At 46.5% G+C, this 16,107-nt stretch overlaps 1 protein-coding gene across 41 annotated transcripts in view; it reads right to left on the bottom strand.

Annotated features, from left to right (window-relative positions):
• LOC144247416 (uncharacterized) overlaps positions 1–16,107 on the bottom strand; it is a 185,067-nt gene that overhangs the window by 72,931 nt on the left and 96,029 nt on the right. For 24 of the 41 annotated variants that reach the window (XR_014950015.1, XR_014950018.1, XR_014950024.1 and 21 more), the window contains 2 exons: positions 11,202–11,263; positions 1,048–1,079 (listed from right to left, as the gene is read on the bottom strand). Coding sequence is in view for 20 of the 41 variants with exons in the window: in XM_085560414.1 (XP_085416540.1) it covers positions 1,048–1,079; positions 11,202–11,263 (94 nt within the window). In the remaining 21 variants the exon portion in view is untranslated. Of the gene's footprint in view, positions 1–1,047; positions 1,080–8,413; positions 8,450–11,201; positions 11,264–11,353; positions 11,748–13,235; positions 13,328–15,833; positions 16,103–16,107 lie in introns of those variants that run through there. The other 17 variants (XM_085560411.1, XM_085560408.1, XM_085560409.1 and 14 more) reach the window with 6 other exon arrangements.

Raw genomic sequence — 16,107 nt, 5'->3', positions numbered from 1 at the left:
CCAGGTGGGGAGGGCTGGGGGGCGGGCACCTCGCTGCCCAGGATGAAATACAGCCCGCCAGCTCAGGAAGGGAATTTTAAAGAGGAAGCAATGTTATCCGGGCAGATATGGAACGCCGCGAGGCTCTCGCTGCGTCTCTCCCTCTCCCTGCTCTCCCACTTCTCCTGACAAAATCCCCGTTCCCTGGCAGATGTCTGAATCCCTGCCAGGTCTGACAATGCTCGACCCGCTCGCTGCCACCAGACACTGGGGCTCGTTCTCCCAGCTCCTTCTCCATAATGTGGATATATGACCCAGCTGGGGTCATATATCCGCATTAAACAACCTTTTTTCCCTCCCCCCCTTCCGTTTTCCCCCCAAAGCACACAGTTGGATGTAATATTGTCACCTTCCACTTTTAGGAAGGGGCAGATCAAATCCAAGCCTGAGCTATTTGTGCGTGGTGCCTGCTGACCTTGTCTGGCACAGGATTAAACTTGGTGGGGTTTTCTTTTTTTGTCTGCTGCTCCTTGATTTGGATGCAGGAAATCCATCTCTCTCTTTAAGCTCTCCTTCCCTCTCTTCCCCATCTGAAATCCTCTCCTGCTGATGGACAGCTCAGTGGGATCGTTCAACACCTGCTTTTCCTGCTCCTTTTGTGCCCTGCACTGGGGGAGACGAGGATTTCCATCCTCACACGAGGAATCCGGGAATCCACAAAACCAGCGGCAGCACACGTGGGAAAAGCCAATTTCACGGGCAGTGCCTTGGAGCATTCAGCATTCAGAAGCACTTTCAGCTCCCAAGGAAAACTCTTCCCAAGGCAGGGGTTGGAATGAGGTGGGATTTAAGGTCCCATCAACCCTGAGACCATTCTGGGATTCTGTGAGCGAGGGATTGACCTGGAGGCAGCACACCCCATAACAGAACCCAAACCTGCCTAAGGAGCATCATCTTTGCTGTCTACACAAGACAAAAGCACAGGATTGGGAATTCCCTGTGTCCATGTCACCCCAGGCAAGAGAATTATTCCATTAATTGGGAGTAGGGGATCAACACTTGACTCACCTGACTGCTTGGCTTGGTCTGGGAGAAACAACCTAAAAGAAAAATACCAAACCAACAAGTTAAAACTGTTCATTTGAGATTTGACTTTTGCCCTAACAGTTAAGGAAAAAGCAGAAATCCTCACAAAACCAGGATTTTTGAGTGTTTCTCTGAGTTAAACAAAAGCACACAAAATAAACATTCCCCTTTCCTCAGCTTGTACAGTTCCTTTGTACAAGCTGGTGTTTCTGTCCCAAACCCAAAAACGTGGGGTTGAGGCACCTGCCTTGAGCTCCACACATCAAGAAACAGCTGGAATGGGCTTTGGGTGGTTGCTGAGGCTGACGAAGGACAAACAGCTGGATTGAGGTTTAAGGGGTTGTTGAAGGAGGTTTTCACCTCCACAGCAGAGCCAGGAAAAGGGATCAAGCTCCTCATGTCCATGAAAACCCAGTAATTTTAACTTAAAATCGGCGAATTTGGTTCCTAAGCAGACACTGAGCCTGTGGGAATCCAGGGCTTCCCTCTGGCTGCCCTGGGACCCTGGCAGGGTCAGGAAACCCCCTGGACAGAGCCCCCAGAGACACTGGCTGTGATCTCTGCCCATGGAAAAGAGTTTTCAATCTTACAGGATCAATTACAAGCTCTGAGTGTTTGATATCAGTAATAATTACGTGTGGCACGGGTGCAAAAGTAAAATTTTAGGATTCTAGATGAGGGGTCCAAAGGGGACAAGCTGGAGGAAATTGGGTGTGCCTTGTCCTTTTTCTCCTTCTTCATGCCCTCCATGTCTCACTGTGGTGTTGGCATTTTTCTGTTGGTTCAGGCTGGGGACACACTGTCCAACGTAGGTGACAGATATTGGCACGTTCTTGTAAATCCAGCCCAGGGAGTTTCTGGTATTTAATGTTTGTCACATCCCACTGAGGGCAGAGCCCCACACGCTGCCCTGCAGGACAGAGCTGGGCAGGGCAGCAGAACATGGGAGAGATAAACAGAATAAACAACCTGGAACCAGCACAGACCAATTATGGCTTCTGCTTTGGCAGGGGCTGACAGACAGAGACTTTCTACAATCTCAGAATCATCAATAGCTCAGATTCCAACAGCTGCCCAACACCTCTGTGCCTGGGGGAGCTGCCTGCAGACCTTCCACAGCCCAGGTGAGCAGGGAGCAGTTCCCTGCCTTTGCCTCTCACCAGCCACCTGCAGCTCTCCTTTGCAGCCAGAAACCTGCGGCTCTGCCGGGGCTGGCTCAGCCCTTCCTCATCCTAGAAAAGCCCCGAGCCCTGAGCAGCCCCAAAAAGGAACCCTGGGCAAAGCTCCCGACTGCAGGGAGCTCTTGAAAGGCACCACTACGGAGAGAAAGCTGAGAAATAGCAAGAAAAATCACTTTGAACGGACACAGAGCAGGTTTAGTTGGGATTTTGGGAAGGAATTCTCCCCTGGGAGGGTGGCGAGGCCTGGGATGGAATTCCCAGAGAAGCTGGGGCTGCCCCTGGAGCCCGGCAGTGCCCAAGGCCAGGCTGGAGAAGGGGGGATGCTGGAGGGTGTCAGGGTGGACCTGGATGAGCTTTAATGTCCTTCCCACCCAAACCATGCCACGATTCTCTGACGAAAAGCAGAAGAGGCAAAAAGATGCTCAACCCCGCTGCAGGTGCAGCACCAGGTGCTTTTCACACCTTCCCACCTTCGGGCCCTGAGGCTTTCAGAGGAATTTCTGCTGCTGAGGTTGACTGAGCGGGGCCACATTTTTGTTTTTGTTGCCAATTGGAAGCCACTATTTTTATCCACAAGTCCCCCAAAGCATCTGTTTCCCTGGAGCTATTTAAGATTTCCTTTTTTAAGACCTACTTAGAGGTGTATCATTATTTTTAAATGTTACTCCGTGCAGCCAGACTCCCATTTTATCATCATTACAAGTGTCATTACCCGTGCATTTGAACTGGGTAATTTAAAGGAGAGATAAAATCCTTGCAGGGGGACTGAGAGTTCCTTCCCTTCCAGCAAATATTTTGGGATAATACCTGCCACTCGGAACAAGCTGGTGCATCCCAATGAAAGGAAAAGAAATCCCAAGTTATCTAGGAAAAAAATAAAACTGCTCGGAAGCATCCACAGAGTAGATAAATCCCCAGAAAAGAAGGAGAAAACCCCACTTAAGTGTTGCTATAATGTGGTGTAAATGCAGCTCAGGGCATTTAATTCAGGGAGCCTTTAACTCCACCTTGCTGCTGCTGCTGGCTGGCCACAGGGATTTTTATTGCCTCAAAATGAGATTTTCTCCAATCTCTTCTTAGGCAGGCAAAGCACACCTTTTTTTTTTTTTTTTTTGGTTACAGGTACCACAATTTGGGCAAAGAAGCACAAGACCCAAATCCTCCAGCTCGGGGCAGAGCAGGAGTGATGCCTGAAACTGCAAACACTCAGATGGGCCATGAAACACCAGCAGGATATGCAGAATTTCCATTCCTGACAAGCAAGAGCCCAAATTTGACCTAAGCATGCTGATATTTGGAATAAAAGCTGACTCGCTGTCCCAGGGCAGGTTAAATGCATTGAGTGGTGAAGAGAATCATGTGTTATCAATGGTTTGTATTAAATTTTTCACACCTGTCAGGGTTTTCCAGCAAGAAATTTTGACCTCTACGTGCCCTGTTCTAGAAATCCCACAGAAAAAAGAAATTTACCTTTTTCCAGCTTGAAATTAAAACTGTGATAAAGGCAAATTTTAACACCAAACCAGGGAGCTGATCCTGTAAACTCTTCTAGACACACAAACCTTAAGTACAAATTAATTTAGCAGAAAATAGATGTTGACACACCTAAAGAAAGCATCCAGAAATTGTCTTTCCTTCTTCCCTTCCCTCCTGACAGGTACCAGGAGGACAAACCTTCATCCATCAGACTGTGACACCAGCAAAGAACTTCTCCAATTAAGTGGATTTCAATGACCATGGCTTACTAAGTACAGCTTTGGAGGTACAAAATTAATTCTTTTTTGCATTGATCCTTTCAGCATTGCTCATGGACACTCATTCTTTGGGAATGTAACCAAAGCCAGGGAAAAATGTACCCTGCCTTCATTTCCTGGCGCTGCCACCCCCCAGTCCCTGATCCAGGCTGTTCCTCACCAGGCTGAGGAAAGGGCATTCATCCATGTCCTTCAAATTTTTCAGCTTTTTGTCCTTCATTTCCAACCTTAAATGGGTTTTACCTTGTAGGAAAATGGGGATAGAATACTATTTTAACTCTAAATTGAAGGATTTCAGAAAATTACCTGGATTATCAGTTCAATTCACTACTGGAATGGCCCCAGGCAGAGGATGGGAGCAAAGGGAGCAGCAGAGATTTCCAGAAGCTCACAGAGGAAGTGACCATCAGAGCCTGGAATTTATCTCACATCTCTTGGTCCCAGTCCAAATGTTTAAACCACAACATCATCCTGCAGGCCTGGGACACCAAGAGAACCTTTAACCCTCGTGCTGGAACCTCCTGAATCATTTCCCATCATTTTTACAGCAGAGGTGGCTCCAGGCTGGGGCAGGATCGTGATCTGGCTGCTCAGGGTTGGAGAATCCCAGTCCAGTTTGGGATCTCAGCCCATGCTGGGTTTGATCTCAGATTTGGGCATTTAATGACAGAGCCCTCCTCTTATTTCTGCCTCAGCTGGGCTAGGGCAGTTTGCTGGGAGCTGGAAGAACTTTTCAGATCCAATTTCTCACTGGGAAGGTGTCCCCTGCCATTCCTTTCCAACCGGGAAAAAAACTGAATGGGAACTTAAGGAAAACCTGACAGTAGTGACAATAATTTTAAAATAATCTTTAAGCACAAGCTGACAAATTTTTATGGAGATTTGTGGAGAGGAAAGAGGGAGGTCTTCTATTGTCCAGAATGTGGCTTTAGCAGGTATAAAAACACTGCCAGCCCAGTGCCATTCAGCACAGACCCAGCCAAAAAATACAATTAAATACATGCTGATTATCACAGCAAGAGTGATGGCTGGGGAGGGAAAGGAGGAGGAGGAGGAGAGTGTCCATTTTCCCAAGCTAGGTCACATCAATCTGTGGCTGTGCTGCCAGGGATACCTCCACGATCTCCCATGGTCTGGAGCAATTCAGCAGCAATTTTGGGGATGTTAAAGAGCTGACAGCACCCTGTGAATAAATGAGGGGGCTCCTTATAGCCCAGTCACCAAAGGAGAGGGATCACCAACCTTGGGATAATTCACTCACAACCAAAAGTTAAAATCTCCTCTCGTGGGCTGCTGGACACAGCCCCAGCAGAGTGCATCCATCCTTCCCCCCATCCTGTCCCAGGCTGGCTGCAAAATTCATCTGTGGAGAGAGGAACCAGGGCTGGACAGGCTGGGGAAGGGCTTCACACGCTGCTGCCAAACTCTCTGCAGCTACCCTGATTGTCTCCGAGACCAGCACAACTCAACTGAAAACAGAAAAGCTGAAACCAGTCGAAAATGAAGTTTTTTCTCTCTCCTTGCTCTTGTGGGATCATCCCTTCAAGGCCCTAAAGGCTGAGCAGGCAGGAGTTGGTCCCGTTTGTCTGAGCAAACTGGGAGAGGGAGAAGTGCTCCAGCCCTGCTTTAGATTAGGAAGAGACAGGAGAAATAAAAAGAGCATCTGACACCAAAATAAAACTGTTTTGGTCACTGCCATCTCTCTCTTATTCTAAATGAAGCAATTGTGGGCTCCGTTTGTTTTGCATTCATAATTAGCAGACGGAACAGATGGCAAAGGCGTCACTTAAAGCCACACGGCCGACAAAATAACCCAGGCTGCCAGTGCTGGTTTGCACTGGGAACAAGGAATACTTTCCCCTCTTCTTCCCATTGAAAGGCATCCCAAAGAGAGGAGCCAGCAAATCCTGTGTGGAGCAGGGGCTCACCACAGAAAGGAGCCCATTGTGTCGGGAGGGTGCTGAGGGAGGCAGCAAATGGAACAGAAAACAGGGATGGAAAGGAGCAGAAAACAGGGATGGAAAGGGGCAGAAAACAGGGATGGAAAGGGGCAGAAAACAGAGATGGAGAGGAGCAGAAAACAGGGATGGAAAGGGGCAGAAAACAGGGATGGAAAGGGGCAGAAAACAGAGATGGAGAGGAGCAGAAAACAGGGATGGAAAGGAGCAGAAACTAGGGATGGAAAGGAGCAGAAAACAGGGATGGAAAGGAGCAGAAAGCAGGGATGGAATAGAGCAGAAAGCAAGGATGGAAAGGGGCAGAAAACAGAGATGGAAAGGAGCAGAAACTAGGGATGGAAAGGAGCACAAAATAGGGATGGAAAGGGGCAGAAATCAGGGATGGAAAGGAGCAGAAAGCAGGGATGGAATAGAGCAGAAAGCAAGGATGGAAAGGAGCAGAAAACAGGGATGGAAAGGAGCAGAAAACAGAGATGGAAAGGAGCAGAAACTAGGGATGGGAAGGAGCAGAAAACAGGGATGGAAAGGAGCAGAAGCTAGGGATGGAAAGGAGCAGAAGCTAGGGATGGAGAGGAGCAGAAGCTAGGGATGGAAAGGAGCAGAAGCTAGGGATGGAAAGGAGCAGAAGCTAGGGATGGAAAGGAGCAGAAGCTAGGGATGGAGAGGAGCAGAAGCTAGGGATGGAGAGGAGCAGAAGCTAGGGATAGGAAGGAGCAGCCCCAGGCCTCGCTCAGGTGCTGCAAGGGTGGAGGGAGGTGTGTGCCCCCAGAGCTGCTGCTGCTGCAGCGTGGAGCTCTGCCCCTCTGCTGCTGGACAGGGATGGCTGGGGATGCCCAGGACCTGCCCAGGACCTGCTCAGCTGAACCTCAGCCACAGAACAGTGTGACATCCTCTGGACAGACAGACAGAATTCTGTCTCTCAGGATTTCACAGAGAGAAGAAGAGGAAACAATCTTTGTCTCTGCTCCTTGCTTTTCCCCATGTGGAATGTGGTGTGGAGATTGTTTACCTGGGTTGGATTCTGGGGAAGTTGTTTGGGGTCAGTGACCAGTGGGATCCAGCTGTGCTCTCAGCAGAGTCATGAGTTTGAGTTAAGTAAGAAATAAATATATAGAATAAAATAGCACCACTTAAAATAGTATATTAATGTAACATAGTGTAGTTTTAATAAAGCTATCCTTCAGCCTTCTGATCTAGAGCAGACATCAGCATTTCTTCCCATCAGGGGTGCCCTTTTTTACTCCAGAACAGTAGCTGGAGAAAGAGAGATAGGTTGGATTATTAGGGAGTTGGATATCCAACCTTTTTTTTTGAAGAAAAAGTTTGGGTCTCCAGGGAACAGCACAGGCTGAGGGGAAAAGGAGAAGGCCCTTGGGAAGAGCACGGAGCTGGAGAAAGAGATGTAAACCCCTCTGGAAGGAGGGAGAGGCAGGACCCAGAGCTGCTCTTCCCACCTCTCCCTCCTGCTCAAAGACCCCTCTGAAAAGCTAAAACCTCTCTGGGGAGGAACACACTGACCAAAGCCCATCTCTCTGGGGGACATCACCTTCCTCCACCAGCTGCTTCCCAACTTTTTGGACACTTTGCTCCTGGTTCCTGTCTGTTTTCACTCAGTTCCTCTTTTTGTTTTCACTTTTCTCTGCAGCTCCCTGACCTGCCATCAGCTGAGGGCTCTGTGCTCTCCCCAGGCATCCCTGTGCCTTCCCCCCAGCCTCAGCCTCAAATGACATTTAATTTTTGTTCCCTCCACTGGCTCCAATCTCCCTGCTCCATAATCCAGGAGAAGCACTCCCCATGCCAAGGCACCAGCACACAGAGCCCAGGGCTGTAGCTTGATGCCCTCCAAATTTAGAGCTGGACATTGCTCCGCTGGCACAACATTTCAACATCCAGCAGCTGCTCTAAATTAGGAAACCGCTCCACAATTGCTCTTTTGCCTCGGCTGGGAATTCCCTTTGGATGTGGAAGAGAGAGAATTGCTATCAGTGCACTGCCCTCACCTTGTCTGCAGCTCACAAGGTCCCTAAAAACCTCGCAGGGGCTGCAGCTCCTGCGGGTAAAATTCACACAGTGGATCTGCTCACTCCACAGGATGGTCCAGGAGTCCTTACACGGAAATTTGGGGATCTGAGGAGGGTAATTCCCAAAGTGTCAGACTCAATTCAGCCCCCAGCCCTGTGCATACAATGCAGTGACCATGGCAAATCACACCAAGTCCTAGAAGTGGATGCATTTCTGCAGCAGAGCAGTGGGAAAAGAGCAAGGAAATTGAGAAGGATGTGCTGCCCATCCAGGCTCAGTGCCTCAAACACCCAGCTGCCAGCTGCCCTGACCCACCACAGCTCCTGCTAAAGCTGTGGGCAAAGAAAGATGGAATTTTCACCTTTTCAGTGGGGAAAAAAATGGGTTTAGTGCACTGAAAATTGCTCACTGACGTGCTGCCTTTGGCACTCACCTGGCAGAGGGGGAACCTGGGCTCTGCTCCCTGCTCCTGCATTAAAGAACCAGCAATTAAAATGCACCATCAGCCCTCCAAGCTATAACCTCATTAAAAAGGAGTGAAATGAAACAATTCACCAGCCCAAGCCTTCCTAGGGCCTCTGGAGGAAGCAGGAGGGGAAGAGCTGCAGCGAGAGCCTGGGCTGGAGCAGCACCAGTGCAGCTGGAATGCAGCAGACATTCCTGCAGGCTGGCTGCAGCTCAGATTTCCTGCAGGCAGGGAGGGAAGCTCAGCAGCCTGTGCCACATCTGAGGTGACCACAGGGAACGCTGAGCTGCTCCCTCTGCCTCCCACTCCTCCCTCATCCTGCCAAACCCAGCCCCGAGAGCTGAATTTCCATCAAATCCCAGAATGGTTGGGCTTGGAAGGGAGTTTAAAGCTCCTCTAATTCCATGCCACGGGCATAAGATTAGAAATATTTTATTAGATTATCATACAGGAATTAGAATATTATTTAAGAAATATTTATATCCTGTAAAAGGACACCTTTCACTGTCCCAGCTTGCTCCAAGCCCTGGCTTTGGACACTTCCAGGGATCCAGGGAAGCTTCTCTGGGAAATCCATTCACCACCCTCCCAGGGAAGAATTTATCCCTAATATCCAACCTAAACCCACTGTCAGTTTGAAGCCATTCCCCCTTGTCCTATCACTGTCCTATTTTGCTTTGGGAAGGCAACGATTTTATGTTAAGCCTGAAAGGAAAAAAAAAAAAAGTGTGAGGGGAAAAGATTCCCTTTTGGGGCAGATTTTTGTCTCTTAACTTCCCAATTCTCCCACTGATCCCCCTTCTTCCCTTCTCCTTAAAACAGATTAACCCCACTGAAGTCAAGGGGAGTTTTAGTCTAATTTATAATAAAATAGACAGCTTCTCCAAGCTCAGACAAGTAGGCTGAGTTTAGGAATAGCTGAGCTATTCCCACAGCCTCTGGAAAATCAAGCTTTTTATTGATTTTTGCATCTCTAAGGTTGCTGGAAAGCCTCAGAATTCTGCATTTCCAGTAATTTTGACAATAAGCCTCTGATATTGCTCAGGGCTTGCAAAATATAGATAAAAAAGTACCCTGATATCAACATTACTTTCTGATAACAAGCTGAAGTTCCTTTGGCTTTCTTTCATCCTCTTCCTACATCCTATTCTAATTTAGAATAAAACTTCTAATTTAGGCTCCAAATTTTAATTCTAACTTAAAAACTTCTAATTTAGGCTTTGAGTTCATCAGATTAACAGGTGGCAACAAAACTATGCCCAGGGTTAATTCAGATTAAAAAAAAAGGCATTTGGACCTGGATTTGAGCAGGACAACGCTGGGATGGTAATTCCAGGAGCACTTACAGACCATAATATCATGGAATCTCCATTTTTGGGACATCAGTCAGACCTGTGTCACCTCTTTTAGGACATCCAGGAGTGGGGAAGGAGGGACAGAGCTGGCTCTCAGTGCTCTCACAGAACAGAAAATCTTGGCCTTGAGCCTTCCCAAAGCCAAACGGGTTCAAGGGGGAAGGGCTGCAAAGTGACAATTGGATTTTGGGAAGAAATTCTTCCCTCACAGCTTCAAACCCCCAGAAGTTCACCAAGGGACTGCCTGCGTGGTTCAGCTCCTGGAATTCTCCAGCTTTTCCTGCTGCCTGAATTCTCCTCCTGAATCCTCCCCAGATCTGTCCCGTGCACGGCGTTCATTCCTGCCCATGGGCAGGGCTCTCCCAGTGCCAGGAAAAATGCACTTACTTCATTCCTGAGCATGATTTCAGGAGAATGAGGTAACCAAACTCACCCACCAATAAATTCATCATCATTTCCCAACCAGAGTTTCCCCCATTTTAATCATTATTAAATTAAAGGTATCCACCTCCCTGTGTTAATGCGTTTATGGCACCTTGAATTACCATCCCCTCAGCCTGAATTCAAGCCTGCAGCTTGAATTCCAAATATCCCACTGGAAGGACTCTTACTTGGGAGGAGATGTCTGCAGCCTCTTCCCAGCTCCTCCAAAAAAAAAGGGATGTGCACCAGCACCAAGCTTCTGGAAACTTCCACACTGGAAGTGCCCAGGTGAGTTTTCCCACAGTTTTTCCAAGCTCAGACAAGTAGGTCGATCTTAGGAATAGCTGAGCCTCTGTAAAATCAAGCTTTTTATTGATTTTTGCATCTCTAAGGTTGCTGGAAAGCCTCAGAATTTTGTATTTCCAGTGATTTTGACAATAAGCCTCTGATATTGCTCAGGACTTGCAAAATATAGATAAAAAAGTACCCTGATCTCAACATTACTTTCTGATAACAAGCTGAAGTTCCTTTGGCTTTCTTTCATCCTCTTCCTACAAATTCCTGCCCAAATTTCTCAGCAGGGTGGAACTTGAGTCCCTTCAAATGCACCCATGCAGCAATGAATAAAATAATAATTAATAGGTGACTCAGATAAAGGCTTTCCATCTCAAGGCAGAGGAAAGTATTAGCTAATTAATCATCTAGTTGGCATTAACTTATCTTTTGGCACCTCCAAGAAAATATAAATCTGAAATGAGTTGGGGGTGCTGGTGTGTGGAAACAAAGGAATAAGAAGCCAACAATAGTTTTGGAAATGGATGACAAAATCCAAATGTTCTGCCTGACTGCTGCTAAATTAAGCTCCATGTTATCAGTGCAGAGATTAGGAAAAGTGAGATTCTCCTCTGAACCCGAAGTCACACTTTGGAGCTGCACAGGACACGAGGGCAGGAGTGGAGACAAGAGGATTCACTCACCCTGAAAAGAAGTGGAAATAAAAAAGGATCTGCTCAGATCTGGGTTTCATCCAAGCACGGCTCTGTGGAGGAAAAGCAGAAAGAAAGGGTTAATTTATTGTGTAGGAGATGGAGAAGGGATGCCCACCCTCCCTCCCACGCTTCCATCCTACCTGTCAAAGACCACCCTAGGTTGTGGGGTGGTTTTATGTGGTGAAAAAACTCCTAACTTATGTTTCTGAAGAAAGGCTCTGTAGTTTCTTGTTGTTTGGTCTCATGGTTGTTTATTGTAAGATATTTAAAAGATTGTCTTCCTGGGCTGCTGTGGTTTGCTTTGTAGCTTAGGCAGAGCTATACACACCTTTGGTATTTTTTTTGTCTCTTGTCTTTTTTTCTCTCCCCAGTGCCCAGGGCTGCTGCTCTCTTTTATATGGGACATTACGTGTTATATGGTTACAGTTTTTCCCCAATGCCTATTACCTATATTAAATGGTGATTTTCTATCTTTTATATGGTACATTACATGTTACATGTTTACAGTTTTTCCCCAGTGCCTATTACCTATATTAAATGGTGCTTTTCTATCTTTTATATGGTACAGTACGTGTTACATGGGTACAGTTTTTCCCCAATGCCTATTACCTATATTAAATGGGGATTTTCTATCTTTTATATGGTACATTACGTGTTACATGGTTACAGTTTTTCCCAGTGCCTATTACCTATATTAAATGGTGATTTTCTACTCTAAACCAATCTGTGAGTGCCAACATCACCAAGAACATGGAGGTAAGGAAGGAGAAAGAGGGAAGACAGGGCAGGCCCAAATCCCAAATCCATCTTAAAACCTCTGACCCCCATGTACAAAACCAAAACCCCCCTGTACAGCACTCAAAAATTCTTCCCTTTACTTTGTGACTACTTCTACTCTAATATCTAAACTTTTGTGACTTCTTGTTCTTCCTGCAAGGTTGGTAAATCATTCCATGGCTCAAACCCAAAATCACAGCTGTTTGCAGCTGCCTGCCAGGGTCTCAAATGCTTCTGACCTGGGCCTGGAACCTCCAAAAATGCCTGAGGGACATTTTGAGTTCTAACACTACCCACCTCTGCCTTCAGCCCTTTTTGCCCAAAGTGCCCTTTTCCCCCCATTTTTAAGTGAAAAAAGCTCCAGTGAGATCCTGCCTTGAGCCAAACGCTGTTCTGGGAATTATTTTAGTGCTAAAGCAACCAGGAAAATCTGTTTTCCCACCTTTCATCCGAGGCTCCCAGCTGCTGACCAAAGATGGAAGATGATCAGCTGGAATTGTGTTTTCTCCAATTGATTTTTCTTGGGGCTTCTTTTGAGCAAAATTCCCCTTTCAGGGAGAGGTCATCTCCACAAACACAGCACAGCCCTCGATGGATGCACCAATTAATGCTTTGGCAGATTCTGCTCAAATTTAAACCATCCCAGCTGGCATTTTTACCCCAAATCCAGACGAGGGGAATGATTCCACAGCTCCTTCCTAAACTCCAATTAATAAACTTTCAGCTCAGCTCCATGGCAAAGGTTTTGCAAGCACCTGTAGGTGTTTATGGGATCAAAGGAGCTGCATTCCTTCGTGCCCAGGCACAAATCCCTTCCCTGCCTGGTGGGATGGATGGGCACCTTGCTCCTCCAAAAAAAAGCCATTTTATTCCCAAAGAACTGGGAATAAGGGAAAATAGAAACACTCCCTCAAAGTATTTTTGCCTTTAATTCAACACATGCATAACCTCCAGCAACCTCCCAAGTGACACCCAAGTCTATAAAGCAGAAGGGATGAAGGCACCTGGCAGCTCCAGGAAATCACGATATTCCACAAATCCAGCTTCAACACTCCAAAAAAATCAATATATTCCTAATCAATGAGTCTGCCCAGGCACAGCACAGAGCCCACAGAGCCTCTGCAATCCATCCAAATCAAAATTTATCCCTTCCTTTCTTCCCTTCTGTTTTCTTTTTGCCCCCAGAATGACGTGAAATCCGACAATTCAGCGTGTTCTGATCAAATGCACAGGACCTGGCTTTACCTGCAGCAAAGCCCAGCAGAGGCTGAATTTTCTCCCCCAACTCATCCATCCACACAGAGTTACAAATATGGCAAAGGGAAGTAAAATGATCCCTACAGAAAAAGAAGATGCAGCTTTAGGTGTTGCAATTTTTTTTTTCCCATTCATTTCAAGAATGATTTTTTTTTTTTTTTTTTTTGGTGAACGTGGCTGGTTATTTGACGAGGGAAGCATTAGATTTGTGAGTTGTTCTGCAAGCCAAAACACGCTCCCTTTTCATTCATAACACTGAGCTGCTCGGCGTTAAACAGCCGATTATCATGAATGAAGTGGGTGTAACTTCCTTGAAATCCTCCAAAGACCTGTCAAAGCACAGCTACCGCAGCTCGCTTTTCTCCTTGAAGCACACACATCATTGCTTTAATTGTTCCCCTATCCCCCAAATCTGCTGCGTTCAAAGTCAGAATTTTTGGGGGTTTTTTGTGGGTTTTTTTGTGGATAATTTTTTTGTGGTGAGTTTTTGATTTATTTTTTGTTTGTTTGTTTGTTTTGGTTGGTTGGTTGGTTGGTTTTTTGGTTTTTTTTGTTTGTTTGTTTGTTTGTTTGGTTTGGTTTTTTTTGGGTTTTTTGGTTTGTTTTTTTTTGGGAGGAGAAAAAGGGGAAAGGTGGGGAATGGTGCCTTGGGATAAGAAAAGGGAAAGTGGGGCCGTGTCTCTGCCTTCGAGTTTTAATTTTCTTGTGAGGATCTAAATTAAGCTTCATCCATTTAAAACTGAAAAAAATAAATCTTACAAATCAAAGCCCTGGCCCGTTTTGCATGGATAATCAAGAGCCTCTGGCTCTTTTTGTAAGAGGAAACGTTTAACCCTAAAGAGAAGAGGCCTCGTGGTTAAAGTGCTGGCCAAGAACTTTGAAAATTTAAATTTGACTCCAGGTCTGCCATTCTCCAGCTCCTTCCCAAACTTTATTTTTTTTGCCCCAGTTTGCCACTTTGCTGATATTTGCAAACTGGGATGGTCTTTGAGCCAAGAGGCTGAAAACCTGCCCTGATAAACAGACATTCAGTCGAGGACGTGGTTGAATCACAGATCTTTCCAAGGATGACCATTATCCCAAAGGAAGACCTGCAGCATCCCAGCCACTCCAGGTCCCACTCCAGGACACCAATCCTGGCCAGCAGAAATTGTCATCTCACCACTGACCCCCCAAATATTTCACCCTCTTGCCTAAGCACTTTGACAGCCTGGAAAGCTACAGAAAACCCACAGAAACCACCCCAAACACACAAGGACTAACACACTTCACAAGGTTTAGACTCAGGAAACACTGGGGAAAGTGGCACCAGGGAAAACAATGAAAATTTTCATATTTCAGCTCAGACTCTCAGCTAAATGTCATTAGCTTGCCCACAACCAAAACATCAACAACCAATAGCAATCTTGATGGTTCTTCCACAACAACAGCTTTTGCACATCCCTTAACAGCTCTGACACTAACAAAGGCTGGTGCTTGGGGGGAAAAAAAAAAAAAAATTTGTCCAGCATTTTGGAAAACTCCAAAGCCAGCTCTGGAAACAGCAGCACTTCCCACCTGCTCCTGATTTTTATCCCAAAGGGGAGATGCCCACCTGGGCCCAGCCACGTTTGACAGGACACTGGATCCCAGTGAGAAAATTCCAGTGAGAAAACTGGATCCTCCACCAGCTCCACTGTATAAAAATCCCCAACCAAATGGGAATCCCAAGTCCCGAGGGATTTCCCTGCTCCCATGGAAGCCAGAGAGAAAATTCCAGTGAGAAAACTGGATCCACTGTATAAAAATCCACATCTCTCCCCGACCAAATGGGAATCCCAAGTCCCGAGGGATTTCCCTGCTCCCATGGAAGCCAGAGAGAAAATTCCAGTGAGAAAACTGGATCCTCCACCAGCTCCACTGTATAAAAATCCACATCTCTCCCCGATCAAATGGGAATCCCAAGTCCCAAGGGATTTCCCTGCTCCCATGGAAGCCAGAGGGAATTTTGATGCTGGTTTCAAATGCAGCAAGAGCTGGCTGGCACACAAGCAGATCTGGCAGGTTGCATTTGCATTCTCCTGGCTGTCATGGGCACGAGGATTCTTTTATAAAGATAAACTCCTGTTTATCTTTAGCTCCATGCAGCGCTGGTTGCAGCTGCATCTGCGGCTGCATTGCTGGGAAATGCATCACTGGCTCTGACTCACCCTGCAAAGGACACGTTTGTAAACTGACCCACCATTGACAAAATCATTTCTTTCTTCACTTGGAGGAGGCGAGATGAGGCAAAGGTTCCTCGTCTGATTCATTTCCTGGGGAAATTTTTATTCCCTGCATCTTTTTTCACTCCTTATTCAGCCAGCGCGTAGTGAAGTGATTAATACAAAAGCCATGCTTGACACAGAGTGGAAGGATTCATTCAAATTCTTTTAAAATCAGCTCTTAATTAATTGCTTAGAAAAACAACCCATTGCCAAAAATGCGGGGGGTTGGTTTTCCTGCTTTTTTAATTATTTTTTACCCAACTGAGAAAGCTTTTTCCGCTGAGAAACTAATTACAGGCAACGGCACACAGCAAAATGCATGAAGGACAAAACCTGGCACCTTTTTTGATATTCAGCCCCTCGGAAGGAAGAAACAGGAACCTGGACAGAGCTCCAGGGCAGCTCCAGCTCTGCTGCTTCTTCACTTCCATCCAGCCCTGCTCCTTTCTCCCAGCCCTGCAGAAATCCTGTGAGCATCAGGCACGAGCACAGTGAGCAGGAAATTCAAACCTGCCAGAAATAAAAGCTAAGGCAAAAAGAGAGCCTTGTGGAAACTGCTGCAAGTTTCTTGAGAATTTTTATCTCCCTGATTATTCATACCAAGGCAGTACTAA

This window comes from Lonchura striata, chromosome 24 (assembly GCF_050655825.1).
Source record: "Lonchura striata isolate lonStrDom1 chromosome 24, ASM5065582v1, whole genome shotgun sequence".
Taxonomy (NCBI): domain Eukaryota; kingdom Metazoa; phylum Chordata; class Aves; order Passeriformes; family Estrildidae; genus Lonchura; species Lonchura striata.
Note: the sequence above shows the minus strand (reverse complement) of the source record. Positions and strands in the feature narration are given on the sequence as shown.